Raw genomic sequence first — 18,528 nt, 5'->3', positions numbered from 1 at the left:
GGGTGCTCGATGTGCGTCCCGTCCCTGGCCCCACCTCTTCCCGCCCCTGCACTGCCTTCCCCCGATCTTCCTTCCCCCAAGTCCCCACCCCTGCTCTGTCGCCTCCTCCCCTGAGCACACCGCGTCCCCGTTCCTCCCCATCCCTCCCGGAAAGTCTTAAGTGCTGCCAAACAGTTGGGTGGGGGAGGAGCAGGGACATGGTGTGGGGGGGAGGGTAGAGGATGTGAGGAGGGAGGAGCGTGGCTGCTGGTGGTTTTGGAGCACCCACTAATTTTTCCCTATGAAAAATAGGGCCTATGAGTGATGGTCCCTACGTGTAACCTGCATGTGCGATACATGTGTGCACCATGTGGCTAAGTCCATAATTTTCCTGCAGGCAGTGTCTGGCCGTAGCTGTCCTCGGGCTCCCACCCAAGGGCAGAAAGGGTGGTGCAGGCCAACTCCTCTCCAGTTCTTTCTTGTCGCGTCGTGGTCTGAGTTGGAATCTTTGGTGTCCTCATCTCCTTTTTTAGTGTCACTCCTATAAGAATTGGTTTTAGTAGTTATTACAGCAGAGTATAGCATAGATAGTTAGATGGAATTTTTTCCCAGCCCTGGGGATTTTCCTCTGAGAAGTCTGGGATTAATGCAAGGATCCCAGGATTCAAAAGCTGTTACTTACCTTTGCTGCTTTTTTGTGACCGAGGAGCATTAATGCTAGCTCTACTGGATGAGGCTCGCATTTCTGCCAAGTGCAGCATCTGCTGCTCTTTTTACTCTTGTGGGGTGGGTACTGAGTCTCAGAAAATACCTTATGGAGAAGGCAATGAAGTCCCAATCAGATCTAGGCTGGGGGACTACCCCTTTACATCAACCTGAACAAGTGGGCAGCACCCCTCTGAGCATGAGCTCAGGAGTGGAGGCTAAGTCTGTTAAGCTTAAGAGAAGGATTCACAAGAGTATGAAGCACTCTCATGGACATAAGGATAAGTCTGTCTCCTTGTCATAAAAAGAAGGGATCCCTCCATGACCTCCCTCAGTCATGAGAGCTAACACACACGAGCTCTGAGTTCTTAAACCAGACTAAATCTTCTTGGAAAGAGGAAGGCATGCAAATGTATGGATCCAACAGTTCTGACACTGGCTCTGGTGGTGGAGACATGGGGTTAGCTCCTTGTGCTTTTATCCACTTTGGCAACTGAGATGGTATCGGTAAATAAACAGCCCCAGAGAGATCAGACAGCCACGGTGACCAGCTCCACCAATGGACTCGCCCTTGTACTCTGGAACAGTTAGGGACATATGTCTCCCCCGATGATGTCTTTGCTCTCCTCTGTCAGCATTCACTGCTCCTATCAGATCTGTCATTCCAGGATGTTACTCTGGAGGAGGAGTCTATCACAAGGAGATAGTCGTTCCACCTGCCAGCTTTGAATTGCAGCCATCAGTTCCACCAGGGATCCGGCCTTCTATTCTGATGAGTCAGAGGCTCCACAGGTGTCTGCAGCACTGAGGAGAGGTGGCCTCTAACAGAAGCCCTAGGAGGTCAGGGTTCCAACCTCCAACCAGACATGATTGGCCATGGGACAGGTGGTAACCCATGCCATCCTCCTCCAGTGAATCCATCTTACTGGCAATATTAGGAGCCCTACGCTGGATACCCAGGATCAGTGCAGGAGTCCTATTTGCCATTATCTGTCTGTATGCAACCAACTCTGTCTGAGTATTTGGAGGAGGAAGGTGAGCTGGATCTTACCATGACTAGATTGCTCCCAGAACAGTAACTGGATCAGGTGGTCACTCCATATTCAGTCTCTACCGGATGACTAAACTATACCAAGAGTTTATGCACAAGGTAGTGGCAGAGCTACAAATTCACCTGGAAGAAGTTCAAGAATCTCAGCACAGCTTGCTAGACATTCTGCAGCTCTCCAGTCCCAATAAAGTGGCCCTCCCCATCAATGAGGGACATCATGGACCCAACAAAGGCAGTTTTGTACACCCCTGCTGCTTGTTCTCCCACCCCTAGAAGGGCCAAGTAGTGCGACTTTGTCCCATCCAAGGTGGGAGTTCTTGGTGGCTAGGCAGCTACAGAGCAATCCAAGCAACAGCACCCAAAGGCTGCTTCCTCTGATAAGGGTACACAAGACTTGACCTTCTGGAAAGAAAGGTCTTCTCTTTCACCTCCCTCCAGTTCAGCGTATCTAATCATCAGGCCCTCTTGGCCAAATATTATATCAATTATGCTAGATCTCTAGAGTTTAAGGACAAGTTCCATGAGGAGGATAGAGCCGGCTTTCAGACCTTACTGAATGAGGGCAAATTGGTGGCCAAAACTTCACACTAAGTCACAGGGGACATGGCAGATACCTCCATAGAGGGGTATGGTTATGGCAGTTGTCATGAGGAGACACTTGTTGCAATCCTCAAGTTTCCCTAAAAAGGTGCAAGTATGATCCAAGATCTGCCCTAATGCACAGGAAAACAGATGAGTGTCTCCATCCCCTCAAAGACTTAAGAACAACACTTTGCTTGCTGGGCATCTATACCTCTGCTCCCAAGAGGAAACAACATAGACCAGGATATGTGGCAAGACCACCTCCTCAGCCCTTTTATTATCAACATCCTCAGGAGCCACCACATAAGAAACAGAGGTATATAGACCCAGGACCCAGCCTCTGCAACATCCACCATTACTTCGTATTGTAACCCCCAGGCGAAGAGGTTCTTCTGATGGGACTGTCGAGACCCGCCTCCCTTTATTGATGCCTTACCCAATTTATCAAAAACTGGAGGGCCCTAACTACAGACGAATCAGTATTAGAGGTTATCCAGGGTGGCTATCTGATAATTTGACGACAACTTCCCGGCTCCTCTTCAGGGACCACTCACAAAGTAGTTTTAAGACAGGAGGTGAACTCCCTGTCCCTCAGAGGAGCCATAGAAAATGTTACACCTCAATACCATGGGAAGGGGGTCTAATCTCTTTACTACTTGATCCCCAGGTAAAATGGAAGATGGAGGCCAATTCTTGATCTGTCATTTAATCAAGTTTATTCAAAAACTAAAATTTTGTATGGTATCGTTGGCATCAATAATTCCCTTATTGGAGGAGAGCACACGGTTTGCGGCTCTTAACGTGAGATGCGTATTTTCTTCTAGATATCCGTCCAGTCCATAAGTAGTTCCTCAGGTTCCTATTTGGCCAAAACCATTTCTCATCCAGAGTCTTCCCTTTTTGATCTGGCCCCAGCACCCAGGGTGTTTACAAAAGTTTTTTTTCAGTAGTAGCTGCTTGGATGAGAAGAGAAGGATTTACAGTCTTCCCATACTTTGACAACTGGCTTTTCACAGGGAACTACTACGACATGGTCAACAGAGCAATCCATATTCTGCTCAGCCTTTTACCTTCCCTAGGTGTCTGTGTCAATCGTGAAAAATCCATGTTGATCTCCACAATGTGCATAGACTTCGTATGGGGACGTTAAACTCTACTACAGGAAGAGCATTATCTACCCCTCGAAAGGTTTCAAGCCATGAGTGTTGCCTCTGACAATGACCTGGTCTATGACAAGTTCTGACTAAAGTCCTGTATTTCTGTCCTTGGCAACATGGCTTCATGCACACAACATTATTTGCCAAGCTATATCTATGATGCCTACAAGCCTGACTTCTTGGTTTACGTCGCAGCATAAATGAAAAGGTCACAATTCTGCCCAAGGTATTAAGCTGTCTTGTGTGGTGGACAAAACTGGAGAAGGTTTGGGTAGGTAGCCCTTTCCACACACCAAACCCCCAAAGCAAACCATTGTTACCAACGCCTGCCTATTGGATTGGGGTGTGCGATCATATGGCACAGGGTAATCTGGAATGTCCAGAAGTGCCAGAATGCACATCAACTTACTAGAACTCAGGGTGGTTTCTTGGGCCTGCAGTGCCTTCCTCCCACTCATCCAATCCAAATATGTTTGGATCATGTCCGACAATAACAGTATTTTATATAAAGAAGTAAAGGAAAACAAGTTCCTCTCTGTGCATAGAGGCAGTCATCCTCTGGATTTGGTGCATCAAATGTCACAACCCTATCGGCAGCATACTTACAAGGGGCACAAAATTCTCTTGTGGATTGCTTGAGCAGACACTGTTCCATGAATCACAAATGGGAGATTCAAGATTTGGTTCTCAGTGACATCTTTGGGGAGTGCCATCTTGGGACCATTTTGCCTCATAGGTGAACAAGAAGCATCCTTAGTACTGCTCTAGGGCAGCCCTGGGCAAATATTTATTGGAAGATGCCCTCCTGCTTGTTGTGGAAGGGTTGCCTGAGGTATCCATTCTCTCTCGTTCCTTTAATACCACAGTTTGTAATGGAAGATCTGTTGAATCACACCCAACTGGCCATGATGGTTCTGATTCACTGATCTGTTGAAGCTGTCCGTGCAACCACCATGAATATCTCCATGTTGCCGGACCTAACGCAGCACAGCGGCAAGGTCGCATGTCCCAATCCGAGACCTCTGCAGCTCAGAGCCTGGCATTTGGATGCAAGTCAGAGATTAGAACACATTCCTAGAAGGTGCAGTCCATCCTTAACCGAAGTAGGAAAAGATTCTACGAGAAGCTGTTCAGCTAAATGGAAGCGTTCCTCTGCTTGAGCTCATCAACGTAGTTTGTCTCCAGACTCCACCAGAGGCACTGTTACATTAGAGTGGCTACTTATGGAGATAAGTTTTCAGATCTTGCATTCATGTCCGTGCGGATGCATTTAGCAGCAATCCATGCTTTCCATCCTCCAGGGATAACCCTATGATCTTCACACATTCTATCACTAGTTTTTGTTTTTGTTGGGTTTTTTTAAGGGGATTTTCAGATCCTCCTCCAGTGGTGAAATTCACACCTCAGTGAGACCTCATTTTTGTTCTATCGTCTCTCACTAAGACTCACTTTGAACTGCTGGGCACATGCTCTGCGAACCATCTGTACTTGAAGGTGGCCTTTTTGAATGGCTATAATGTCAGCCACAAGAGTCAGTGAACTGGGAGCACTTGTGGCAGGTCCACCATATACTACCTTCTATAAAGAAAAGGTTTCTCTACTCCCCAACTCCAGATTCATACCCACTGTAGTCTGGGTTTCATGTGGGTCAGATTATCCACTTATCTCTCTTCTCCCCTCCCTCCCCCCCCCAAAAAAAAACTACATGTCTGGGAAGAGGAGAGAAGACTGTATCCTGTGGCTTTGTCCTTTTATCTTCAAAGGTTAGGTGTCTTTTTAATGTCCTTTGTTCTATTTGTTTGTATAGCAGGTCCAAGAGGTCAACCTACAGTAACTCCTCACTTAAAGTCCTCCCGGTTAACCTTTTGTGATGTTGCTGATCAATTAGGGAATATGCTCATTTAAAGTTGTGCAGTGCTCCACTCTTACGTTGTTTGGCTGTCTGCTTTCTCCACAGCTGGCAGCCTCCGTACCCGCCCCTCCCTATAGCACCTCCCGCCCGCTGGCAGACCCCATGGATCAGCACCTTCCCTCTCCTCCCCCTGCCCATGGCAATCAGCTGGTTTGCGGCATTTTAGAGGGAGGAGCAAGGACTTGGCGTGTAGGCTCCCCCTCCCTCTCTTGCCTCCTGAATGTGGCAAGCCAGCTGATTGCCCCGGGGGGGGGGGAGGGAGGGAAGGAGAGCGAGGACTCAGCGGCACATCTCCCCTGCCTCCTGCCCATGGCAATCAGCTGGTTTGCAGCCTTCAAGGGAGGGGGGAGGAGCAAGTGTGCAAAGTAAAGGGGGGGGAGAAGAGGCAGGTCAAGGATGGGGGTTTGGGGGAAGGGGGGGAGTGGGCAGGCTGAGGGTTGAGCCCTCCTGCCCGTCCCTCGTGCTTGCAGAGTAGGGGAAGCTGCCGCTGCTGCGCAAAGGCCTTCTCGTAGCCTACAATACCTTCAGCCTCCTTGCCTGCCTCATCTCCAGTGCCAGTGTAGGGTGCCCCTGCCTTACCTCCTCTGTTTAAAACTTGTGTTAAATTGCTTGTTTAAAATGTATATACTGCCTTTTGTCTGGCGCAAAAAAAAAAAAATTCCCTGGAACCTAATCCCCCCACCCCCGCCCACACAAACATTAATTCTTATGGGGAAATTGGATTCACTTAACATAGTTTCACTTAAAGTTGCATTTTTCAGGAACATAACTACAACGTTAAGTGAGGAGTTACTGTACATTGGTGCAGAGACTTTTGAAAGGGATCTCTGGTTATATTACCTTTTATTACCATCTAGCTGGCATCTTCTCCCTCCTGCTCCCAGAAAGGGTAAAGGCTCATGCCATCAGGGGGCAACCTACTTCAGCTGTATCTCTGAGAGATATACCCATACTAGAGATATTTAGGGCAGCTACTTGAAGCTCTCTGCATACCTTCACCAGATGTTACGCTCTTGTACAATTGTGAACTGTGGATACAGCAGGACTAAAGTCAGTTACCACTTCAGTATTCCCACATCCACCCCCTGTTTGACTACTGCTTGTTAATCTCCCACCTGTGGAATACACATAGAGATTATCACGCAAAGAAATGGAGGGTACTCACCTGTAACTGGATGTTCTTTGAAATGTGTGGTCCCTATCTATGTTCCACTACCTGCCCTCTGTCCCCCCTCTGCTGTGGATTCGTTACATTGCGGTAAGAATGGAAAACTAGAGAGGCATCAGCCTGCACTGCCCTTCATGCCCTTGGTTTGGAGCCTGAGGAGAGCTGCGGCACACGTGCAGGGCAATGGACACTGCTTGCAAGAAATTCCAGACTCAGGCATACAGTGCACATGCGTATTCCATGTGTGGAATACAGATAGGGACCCCATACCTTGAAGAACCTCCAGTTACAGGTAAGTAACATCCATTTCTGGTTTTATGATGAACTTCAGAAGCTACTGCTTTTTGGAGCAATGCTGTGTTGAAAAGGCATTGTTCTGGGCCACATGACAATTGAGAGATGGAGGTGTGTGAACAGCCCCACATGTAAGATTCTTAAACATCTAACTTCTTCCATATGCATTCATCTGACTTTTATGTGTGCCATGTTTGCAGATGCAAGGGCAGACTGCACCTGCTCCAACTCGAGGCACTTCCAGACACAGTGGTGGCAGTGGGGATGACGGTGAGGAAAGAGATGAGCAAGAGGATATAGGGAATGATGTTGTGGATCTTCTGCCAAGAACAGACATCAGGTGGGTTTAGATTCAACAAACTAAGGATTGACACTCTGCTGCTGCATATGAGCAACTTTGTATCCTAAGTCCTTTTCTCTGTTTTGGTGCACTATGGCCTTTGAAGGGCATTCACAGAGGAGTGTCTGGTTCATATGTTGTGCTCCTATAATACAAAATGATACTGGATGTCAGGGATTGTGGGTTTTTGTTGTTGTTGTTTTTACAGTGATAAGATCACAGCTGAATTGGTGTCTAAGATTGGGGACAAAAACTGGAAGATCCGAAAGGAGGGTCTGGATGAAGTGACAAGCATCATTAATGATGCCAAATTCATACAGCCAAATATAGGAGAACTTCCAGCTGCCTTGAAGTGTCGTCTCAATGACTCCAATAAAATCTTGGTATGCTACTAGAAATCCTAATGTCTGAAGCAAATTCCTGATGTAGTCACTTTAGATTATTAATCAGCCTGTTTCAGTTCCTTCAGTGTGGGGGCTTGAAAAGTAAATTAGTGTTTCATCCATGAAAGAAAGTCTTTTTTTACTAAAGTCTGTATACTAGAGCATTAAAATAGACATCTAGTCAGTTAATGAAGTGGGTGGTTCCAGGGCCTCTGTCTGCCACTTCCCAATTTCTTAGATTTTTTTTCTTCCCACTGGTGTGTAAAAGACCCCATGAACTGGAAGGATGATGCAGCTGTCTGTATAAATAAACGAATATTTTATTTTCAATAATTCATAATAATAAATGTAACACCAGGAGATTAAAAGTCACTTCTTCCTGAAAACGGTTTTTAAATTGGTGTCCCTTTAAATCTACATGAGACACAGCAATAACTTCACCTGTGCATGGCCTAAACTATCTCTTGCTATCAAAGTAAATGCAGGAATAGGCATGTTCTCACAGCCCTTCAAGAGATAAAGTCTAGATATGCCGTAATAGCAACATGATGTTGCTACTCAGTTCGTTTGTAGTGGGGGCCTTGAGCACAGAGCACCTAATAATTAGTTCATTAAAACACTTTCCTTTCTCATCCAGGTTCAACAAACACTGAGCATCCTCCAGCAGTTAGCCATGGCAATGGGCCCAAACATCAGGCAACATGTGAAAAACCTGGGCATTCCGATCATCACAGTTCTGGGGGACAGTAAGGTAGGCTATCATGTCTTGTATTTTCTTTTTGGAATGAAGGGTCATCCTCTGTATACTTCCAGATACACTGGGAGCAATCTTCAGTGTTTGACTTAAATTAGCCTAGATGTTTAGAGGCAGGTGAGTGTTCAGACTAGTTTCAGAAGCTTTCTGAATGCTACTCAGAGCTCTGTCTTCCAAATGACTGCAGATTTACTATCTGCAGATATGAATACGGTCTGTGCTGTGGTTAAGCTGGTGGCTTTCAATGTCCAGGATGTACAATACAGCCCATTTATGCACAGTGTCCAGCTCTTCATCTTAAACTGATTTTTTATAAACTTTGCTTCTCAATGTAGAAGATACAGTCCAGGTTAGCAGTACTAGGGCAGCAAGTTGGTTTGCTGTGCGGGGATCAGTGCCAGGCCTAGCTCTATGGGTAGAGTGAGCACTTACGCTACTTCAGTGACTACCCACAGGTGATGCATAGCTTTCTGTCCAGCCTTTAGCTGTAAAGAATCCTGCTAACATGGGCCCTCTCAGAATGTCTATCTGAACATAAGATATCTTGGCAGTCCTAAACATGATTCTATTGGAGGACTATCACAAAAGAGATTTGATTTTTTTTTTTGTTGGGTTGGAGTTTGTTTAAATTCTATTTTGCTTAGTGTGATAGGTGCATTGAATAGATTGAAGTAAATAAGATCTATGTAGTCAGAACTTAATAGAGATGTTACATTGTCTATAAAACTCTATTCATGTAGCCTGGCATCCTAGAACAGGGGTGTAAATTAGCTGCTTCAGAGCAGGCTGTTGCCTTTCCCTTTTTAGGTGTCACTTGGAAGCATTGGGTCATGCTGTGAGTGTGTAGGAGTAAGAGAGAGCATTCTTCTTGACCTCAGCTGATGATCATTTCATGCCCTGAAGTAGAAGTACCTGGGTTTTGGCAGTTCATAGAAATGTAGGGCTGGAAGGGACCTCCGGAGGTCCTCTAGTCCAGCCTCCTGTGCTGAGGTGGGACCAAGTAAACTTAGACTATTCCTGACAGGTATTTGTATAACCTGTTCTTAAAAACCTCCAATTATTGTGATTTCACTGTCTTCCTTGGAAGCCTAGTCCAGTGCTTAACTATCTTCATAGTTAGGAAAATCTTTCTAAGTAGTCCTTGCTGCAAATTAAGTCCATTACCACTTTCTACCTTCAGTGGACATGGAGAACAATCGATCATTGTCCTCTTTATAACAACCCTTAACATATTTGAAGACAAGTAATTGGGTACCCTCTGAGTCCTCTTTTTCTCAAAACTAAATATACCTAGTGTTTTAACTTTCCTTTATAGGTCAGGTTTTCTAAATTGTTGTTGCTGTCCTCTCTTCAGCTTGTCCATATCTATCTTAAAGTCTGCCACCCAGAACTGGACACAGTGCTCCAGCTGAGGCCTCACCAGTGCTGAGTAGAACAGGACAGTTACCTCCCATGTCACTCGTTTTTAGTACACCCCAGAATACTAGCCTTTTTTTCATAACTGCATCACATTGTTGGCTCATATTCAATTTGTGATCCACAATAAACTGGGTTACTGAAAAGGAGCTGGAGGTATCTCCTGATCCTGCCTGGATTCATAAACATGCTAAACCTGTTTTAACCTTCATTTAAGTAAGTAACCTCAATCTCTAGCCCTCTTGGCGAGTTTTGGATTTGAGATTATCCTTTCATTAGGGAGGGGCAGCAGACAAAATTCTTTCAAAGATGCTCCCATTCCTTTTCTGTGTCAGGCTTTTACCTAAACTTGTCTGACTAGTGTATTATGCCTACTTTTCAGAGACTTCTCCATCTCTGGTAGAATGAGTTGCATTTTGTGATGCTGGGACTTGGGTTTCCCAGCAGTGAACAAAAATGTGAGTCCTTGGTGCGGGATGATTTAATTTGTAATGGAAAGGGTGATCCCAGAACCTCCCCAGTTTTTGTTGTCTTGTTACAGAACAATGTACGTGCTGCTGCCCTGGCTACTGTGAATGCCTGGACAGAACAGACTGGCATGAAAGAATGGTTGGAAGGAGAGGACCTGTCTGAGGAGCTCAAAAAAGAAAACCCTTTCTTAAGACAAGAGGTAAAGATTGGTACTGTGTACATGAGTTTGTTCCTTATACCTTTTGAATTGCAGCTTAGCCATAGTTTGAGCACAACTATAGAAATAAAGGGGTGAGGCTAGTGCAGACTGCAGTAACTGAGCACTGTATCCTGAGGGTAAGAAATGTGTAATGCAGTTTGTGTACTGACTTGTAACAGTAAAAAATAAAATTGTTCAAGAATGGTATTCAGTTGCTCTCACTTGTGGTGCTGAAATTCAAACTTCAGTGTTGCTCATATGAAACCAAACTAAATAAATGGTGCTGCTTCCCTCAAATGAGCCTTCCTTTATGCACAGGTGCTTAAGAGCAGAGCTGAGGTTTTGGGATGTTGCTTGAGCCAGGGATGCCCAAAGTGCAACTTACTGACCAAGAGTAATGCACAACTCTGAAATGCTGCCCTCATCTTTAACTTGGAGTAGTAGCCATAATGGAGCCTGGCCACTTGAATCAAATTACTTGTATACTGGGATCTGTAGTCTCAGAGGGCTGCACTTTATTGTTGAAGGTCAGGATGGTTGCAAATGGTGAATATCTGAGTTGAGTTTGGTCCCCTCAACTAATTCACACAACTAATTCTGCTCCTATTGAGACTGCTGGTGACTCCTTACCACAATGCATATTTCAGACATCAGTTATCATATTCTGAAGGGCAAAGCTAACCTGTGCTATCTCCTTCCAGCTTTTGGGCTGGTTGGCTGACAAGCTGCCTACCCTCCGTTCTGTTCCTTCTGACTTGCTTTTGTGTGTGCCTCACCTGTACTCCTGCCTGGAGGATCGAAATGGAGACGTGCGTAAAAAAGCACAGGATGCCCTGCCATTCTTTATGATGCATCTCGGTTTTGAGAAGATGGCCAAAGCTACTGGCAAGCTGAAGGTATTGTTGTTAGACTCTTACCTGAGGAAGAAGGCAGCGTATGAATGAGCATGGGTGAAAGTGAGTGTAATGTCTATGGCAAATGTCTAACTCTTACTAGAAAGTGAACTTGTGAATGTTGTTCTTGAGCCATGTAAACTCTCAGGAATCACTGCCGACTTCAGGTGTGAAATACTTGACCTTCAATGGGTGTGGTTGAAAGTGGTTACATGTTTTAACCACATTATAACTTCTAATTCTCAAAGCACTGTCCCTTTGGCTAAACTATCTTCCATTTAGCCTCTTGCACACTGCACTTTTAAACTGCAGCCATTTATCCCATGTTCATAGACTATGGCATATCTCTCTGTATGTGCATCTTTCTCTTCAGCCAACTTCCAAAGATCAGGTACTGGCCATGCTCGAAAAAGCCAAAGCCATCATGCCAGCCAAACCAGCTGTTCCTGCTAAGGCATCTTCCAAAGTGGTAGGAGGAGCAGCTCCAGCCAAATTCCAGTCTGCATCAGGTAATCTATCTTGTAATGCTGGGAAATGTATGGGAAAGAATTTCCTCAGAAAAGACTAATTTGAAGGGAAACACTAAATTTTAATGTTCAGTCATGCTAGCATGAAAAGCTGGTGTGTGTCTAAGACACAGACCCTTTGGGGAAGGCCTTGTTTACAGAAGCAGGGTATAGGGAATAAGAACCACTCTGTAATGTCTCCTGTCAAGATAGTACAGTAGGCTGAATGTCTGTGGAAGACCAGTTTCATTTGGGTGTGGAAGGGTTTCATTGGAATAGAGAGGCAAGCCAGTTAATCACAGGGTCTTGGTGTGGTACTGGTAAATCACAGGGAAGTCAAGTCATTAAGATATACTACTGTGGAATTAGTCACTCCATAGTCTGAAAAGCTTTTAAGGATACCTATAGAAACCCCACTCTGTGGGCTGGAGCTGCAGGTTCCCAGGGTTTTGGTGTGTCTAGCTTAATATGCAAATATTCTCATATGTGGAGAATCTCTCTGGTCTGTAGAACGTGACTGTTGGATTAATCAAACCCACAGGAATACAGAGGCAAAGTTCTTTGTGCTTGAAAAGTTGCCGTATGTCAGCCTCGAAAAGGTGCCACCACCCTTCTCTGCTGCCTCTGACGTAGCACTCTGAGCAGCTTTGCTCTGAGTTTTTTGGGGAGGCTGCAGATTGTTGGGTCGTCTTGATGTGTCATCGGTTTGTGTGTTCCATCTCCCCCCAGCCTTTGCTGCTCCTCCTCCTTGGAACTTCCAAACTAAGGTAGAGGAGAAGTTACGTGCAGTCAGTTTTGAGAACTGCTGTGAACCAGCAATGGTAACCTCTGACGGTGCACTGGCTTCATCCTGCCGTCTTGTCCCATTCTTCTAGCACCAACTTGGGCAGTCACGCCGTCTGAGTGATTGGGTTTATGCCTGCCCCTCTCTAGAGCAGTGGTTTTCAAACTTTTTCTTCTGGCGACCCAGCTGAAGAAAATTGTTGATGCCCATGACCCAACAGAGCTGGGAATGAGGGGTTTGGGGGGGCTCAGGGCAGGGGTTTGGGGTGCGAGGTTGGGACATGGGCTTACCTTGGGCGGATCCCAGTCAGCGATGCAGCAGGGGTGCTAAGAGGTGCTAAGACAGGCTTCCTGCCTATCCTGGCACCATGGACCGTACTGCACCCTGGAAGCAGCCACCAACAGGTCCAGCTCCTAGGTGGAGGCATGCAAGTGGCTCTGCATGGCCCCCAGCTCCCATTGGCCAGTTCTCGGCCAGTGGGAGTGCGGAGCCAGTGCTTGGGGTGGGGGCAGTGTGTGGAGCCCCGTGACCACGCCCCCCGCCTAAGACCCGGACCAGTTGCCCACTTCCGGGGTGCAGCACAGTGTCAGACTAGCCTGCCTTAGCTGGGTAGCACTGCCGATGGAACTTTTAATGGCCCGGTTGGTGGTGCTGACCAGAGCTGCAACAACCCCATGCCTTACATTCCGCGACCCAGTACTGGGTCTTGACCTGCAGTTTGAAAACCACTGCTCTAGAGTGCCTGCATGGCAAAGCTGTTGAGGGACCTGAACCTACTTTTCAGCTGCCCCTATGTAAACAGTAAGGAACAATCCCAGTTAAGCTTGCTATCTAAGACCAGAAACATACTAAGATCAAGGAAAGAGGAAGATTAAAATGTGCAAATTTTTATATACATTTAGATACGAGGGTTAGTTTCTTGGTGTTGACATAGTCTGTAAGTACCTGACTGTTAACACAGTGTAAGAGCTGAGCAAGCTTCCTTTGTGCTTCTGAAATCCCTGCCTCTCCTTGTGATTAAGAGTTTTGTTGTCATTATGAGCAGCTCCCTTTCTCTGCAGTCAGACTGAAGAACAGTGGTGAACTGAATGTGCTGTTCGTGAATGGACTCATTTTCACAAAATATGTTTGAAATAATCTCTTGTTTCCAAGCACCCGCTGAAGATTCGGGGTCCAGCACCATGGAGCCTAAGCCTGACCCCAAAAAGGCGAAAGCAGGAGGAGCTGCCTCTAAAGCTAAGGTACAGTGACGCCACCATGCAAGACTAATGAGCTGGGTTCCGGTTGGGGAGTATAGTAACTTGTTAATGCAACCCTTGACGCTTTTACGGAGGTGGTCTGTGCAAGCCTATGGGAGTATCCAGACTCTTAAGTGAAAGATGCCCTTCATACCTGTTGTGCTGCTATCATTGTTTTTGCTCAGTCGTACTTAATAGGCTTGCCACTGTCTAAAATTCAGATCACTGGGTCTTTAACTTCCCTTAACTGTAAACCTCTTTTGCTTTTTAATCTAATATGGTCTGTATTTAAAATGTATCTTGATAAACTCAATCTTGTATTCAGCTCTAATATTATAAAATCTAGTTTTGAACAGTAATTCTGAATCCACATGCCAGAGAAATTCCTGACTTTAGTCCACTGCATCCAAGGGTGTATCTCTCAGCACAGTGCACAAAGAAGATGCTTAAGGATGCAATGGTAGCTACAGCTGGCTGTACGTGAACTGTAGAGTTTGTTGTACTCCCATTAGTGTCTGTTTTTTATATTCTGTTACTTAGCTATTGAAGTTACAGGTAAGTGGGGCAAAAATGTCACAAGTGCTGCTCCACGTGTTGGGTGCCACTGCAACTATAGCAGTCCACCCTGCCACAGATTTGGAACAGGAAAAACATCAGAGGTTAAGGTGTCTTTGTAAACCAGCCTGCAGCCACTGTATTCCTTCATCTAAACTCTTTCAATAAACTAGAATTAACGCTGTTGAGTGCACAGCAGGTTTGGGGGCTCCAGGGTCTAAAGGGAGTGATTTAGAGGTACATATTGAGTTGTCTAACCACCAAGCCTTTTCTGTGGCCTATTGCAGCAGTCTGATGGTAACAACAGTATGTCCAAGGACAATACCAGCCTGTCCAAAGCTAATACAAGCCTTACCAAAGGCAATACCAGTCTGACAAAGAACAAATCCATCAAACAGGTACCAACTTAGGGTTAGACACCCCTAGGTGACTGGTGCACTGGCCAAGTCTGAAGAGTCCTATCTCCAAAAATCTGAAGAGTCCTATCTATTGCACACTTTGCCGTGGGTTTTGCTTCCACACCACCAGAGCATGTACCTGAGGATTCTAACCACTGTTGTCAGCTTCTACCTGGTTCTCATACACTTGGTCAGCATGAGCTCAGGGGTTGGTGTCTGGCATCACTTAGAATGAAGGGTTGTATATAGGTTTTGCAGTGCTTTCTGCTCAGTACCACTTTTGCTTTTTCAGGGTGCACAAGGGAAGAAGATACCAAGTAAGCCAAACCTGAAGGAAGATGATGACAAATCAGGTCCTATTTTTATCATAGTCCCAAATGGGAAAGAGCAGAGAATGAAAGATGAGAAAGGATTGAAGGTGAGAGAGAACTTAAGAGCGTACTCAATTTCAGAGCTTTAGGTACTAAAGGAAGTACATTCTATTACCTGTGAGCTTAGTGTTGCACCTTGTGTCGCATGGGAATCCAGTCTTCATTTGATGTCTTGATACTTCAAAGCAAAGGTCCATCTCTTATAGGCTGTTTACAAGGTCTTCGGTCCCCATAGCATGTGTAAGAAAGCAAAAATTTTCTAAGAAGTGGCAGACGCCTCATTGCTTTAGGACACTCTTGAAACTAGATTGGACCAAACAATAGAAAAAGTATAATACGTAACAAGCCTGGCCAAGCTTCTTCCATCTCTAAGTACTAGGATTCTGAGAGAATCCATAGGTTTTTTATTCTAACAAGCACCTGTTGCCAAACTTGGCTCTCATAACAAATCTGAATTTGCAGGCTCCTCTTACTTTGAAACCTACACTTTTTTGGTCATCTGATAATGTTTGGACCCCCAGGTAGTTAAATGTGCACATATCTGTAGACACGGTTTAAAGATGAGGTGTTTGTCTTAGATATGACCTGTGTTAACACTAGCATACTAGCAAATATACTGAAGTATTGCTGCTTGCATTCTTAAGGATGCAGACCTCTAAACCTGTGCATTTTTTGGTGGCAGGAGGGAGTTTGCTATTCTCTGAGCTCCTTCTGTTGTGCACTGTGGCTCTTGGGTATCAGCTCAGTAACAAGTAGTATGTTGCTGTCCTTGAGTTATGAGAGTTCTGTTTTTGTTTCTTGTTTTGAAGGTGCTGAAATGGAACTTTACTACTCCCCGTGATGAATATATCGAGCAGCTAAAGACTCAGATGTCCAGCTGTGTTGCCAGATGGGTACAAGATGAGATGTTTCATACAGACTTTCAGCACCACAACAAGGCACTGGCTGTGATGGTAGAGGTGAGTTAGGAACCTTATGGCAAACAACAATGGAATGTGGGATGTCCAAATACTGCAGCAGTGAAATATCAAGTTAGGAGTTCTTCCTAAGTGGGCAGTAGGTTAGGAGGCTTCACAATACTAGCTTGGGCACACAGTTCTTAAGTTATAGGCCTAAGTGAGCACTTTCAGAGGAACAATACAATTAGTATTAATCTCTTTTGCTGAGGGAGGGGAATGCTTTGTTTACTCAAGTTTGGATACTGCTCTGAATTTTATTAGTGAAATTTAGTAGTAGGTGCCAGCTGCTACCATGCAATGTGGGACAGTGTGTAATAGTTGAGGGGTCTCACTAAGGCTTAAAACCCAAGAATCTGTTTTATGAATCTACAACAGGAAGCCACCACCTATAATAAATGCATTTTACGGGAACAGACATGGCTTTTGATTTATACTTTGCCCTTCATCACTTTTGTTTCCGTGGACCATACCATTTATATATTTGATCCTGCACAACCTGATGCTTTTCCTCCCCTTCATCTCAAGCACTTGGAGAGCGAAAAAGATGGAGTCATCAGCTGTCTGGATCTGATCTTGAAGTGGCTCACCCTACGGTTCTTTGATACCAACACAAGTGTTCTGATGAAGGCCCTTGAATACCTTAAATTGCTTTTCACCTTGCTGAGCCAGGAGGAGTATCACCTTACTGAGAATGAGGCATCCTCTTTCATCCCATATCTTATCCTGAAGGTACCACATACTGAGGGAAATTAGTATAATGACATGCTCCTGGACACTATCAGGACACCAGCTAATGCTGTTCTGTTCTGTTCCGTACTTTTTTGCTGCAGTTGCCTTTGAATAGTGTGGGTGGGTGGTGTAGTTGGATTTTTTGAATGGAAGCCTGGCATCATGCAGACTGGCAAAGTACACTGATGGTGTAGAGTATTTAAAAGTATCTGTCCTGCTTTCTTTTCTCCCTCTGATCATCATCTCCTCCACCCCCCAGGTTGGGGAATCGAAAGATGTTATCCGCAAGGATGTGCGTGCCATTCTGAATAGGATGTGCTTAATCTATCCAGCCAGCAAGATGTTCACTTTCATCATGGAGGGGACAAAGTCCAAAAATTCCAAACAGCGGGCAGGTAGGAAATAGTACTATTGGCTGGAGAACTTTGATGTACCATTGTACACACCCCAAAGTCATTTCAGAATGCACTGTGGATCAGGATATGCTGGCCATAGCATTTTCTGAAAACTGAGTTTTGCCTATCATTATGCATTTGGGGAAAATGTCACCCAAGTTGGTGATAAGGAGAAGATTGTAAAGAAGAAATATCAAGCCTCCTTGTCATCTCTCACATGCACACATGCTCTCTGCCTGAGCCACAAACATTATGTCTCAAGCAGCTTCCCAGTCGTCTGGGAAGGGCCTGCTCTGGAATAAGAGTGATTAGGCAGAAAGTGTTAGAAGTCAGTTTTGTCTAACCCAACATCTCACATGCACAAATGGTTAACCATTCAGCTCTCATTGATTTACCCACCTCCCATCCGCCAGTTGCACTATTCCTGTCCTGATGTATAGAAGGCTCAGTTGTTTTCCATACTACTGCAGAACTGCCTCAGTTCAACCCCTCCCCCACCACAGAACCATGCATTGGATTTGAAGCTTCACTTAAAGATTTTTAGCTCTATGGTACTGAAGAGAAGTTTCAGAATATAATTAATGCAAGGTTGTGTTTCAGAGTCTGTCAATAGCCTGAAACAGCTGTGTGAACTGTTCGTATTTATCTGTGGGGATTAACTAATTATATTCTAGTTAAATGTTGGCATGAATTATTTCACTGCCGCTTGTTTTAGCAGAAACACTAAGCTAATGTGCTTATGGATGGCAATATTTGGGTTGGGGACTGTGGGGCAACTAGCTACTGTCAAGGGTTGCTGGATGGCAAATTTAAAAATTCAAGCCTCCTTCAAAACTAAGTCACCTCTAACCCTGCCCACCAGGTGAAGGGAATTTCCTGTTTATCACCAAATTGAGCACTAGAATGCCACAGACACCAGAGGCATTAGCACAGAATATAGATTCAGATAACTGCAGAGTATGTTGGAGTGGGGCACTTGTCTGTTTAACAATCTTGGTTGAGTTTCAGTTAAAAAAAAAAAAGAAAAATCTGTTTCTGATCCCGTAGAGTGCCTGGAAGAGCTGGGGTGTCTTGTTGAGTCCTACGGCATGAATGTGTGCCAGCCAACTCCTGGCAAAGCATTAAAGGAGATGGCAATTCACATTGGCGACAGAGACAACACTGTCCGCAATGCTGCACTCAACACCATCGTGACTGTCTACAATGTGCATGGGGACCAGGTGTTCAAGCTGATTGGAAATGTGAGTGATTGAAAATGGGAGGAGGTAGCCTGAACCAGGTTTTAATCT

General features: G+C 45.2%; 1 protein-coding gene across 3 annotated transcripts in view; it reads left to right on the top strand.

Annotated features, from left to right (window-relative positions):
• CKAP5 (cytoskeleton associated protein 5) overlaps positions 1-18,528 on the top strand; it is a 99,333-nt gene that overhangs the window by 64,923 nt on the left and 15,882 nt on the right. For all 3 annotated transcript variants that reach the window (XM_084629875.1, XM_084629877.1, XM_084629876.1), the window contains exons 21-32: positions 7,049-7,188; positions 7,397-7,571; positions 8,209-8,322; positions 10,283-10,411; positions 11,113-11,307; positions 11,678-11,813; positions 13,747-13,835; positions 15,078-15,203; positions 15,966-16,115; positions 16,641-16,844; positions 17,104-17,239; positions 18,287-18,480. In XM_084629875.1, the coding sequence (XP_084486001.1) occupies positions 7,049-7,188; positions 7,397-7,571; positions 8,209-8,322; positions 10,283-10,411; positions 11,113-11,307; positions 11,678-11,813; positions 13,747-13,835; positions 15,078-15,203; positions 15,966-16,115; positions 16,641-16,844; positions 17,104-17,239; positions 18,287-18,480 (1,788 nt within the window). The remainder of the gene's footprint in view (positions 1-7,048; positions 7,189-7,396; positions 7,572-8,208; positions 8,323-10,282; positions 10,412-11,112; positions 11,308-11,677; positions 11,814-13,746; positions 13,836-15,077; positions 15,204-15,965; positions 16,116-16,640; positions 16,845-17,103; positions 17,240-18,286; positions 18,481-18,528) is intronic.

This window comes from Lepidochelys olivacea, assembly GCF_965140295.1.
Source record: "Lepidochelys olivacea isolate rLepOli2 genome assembly, chromosome: 6".
Lineage (NCBI taxonomy): Eukaryota > Metazoa > Chordata > Testudines > Cheloniidae > Lepidochelys > Lepidochelys olivacea.
Note: the sequence above shows the minus strand (reverse complement) of the source record. Positions and strands in the feature narration are given on the sequence as shown.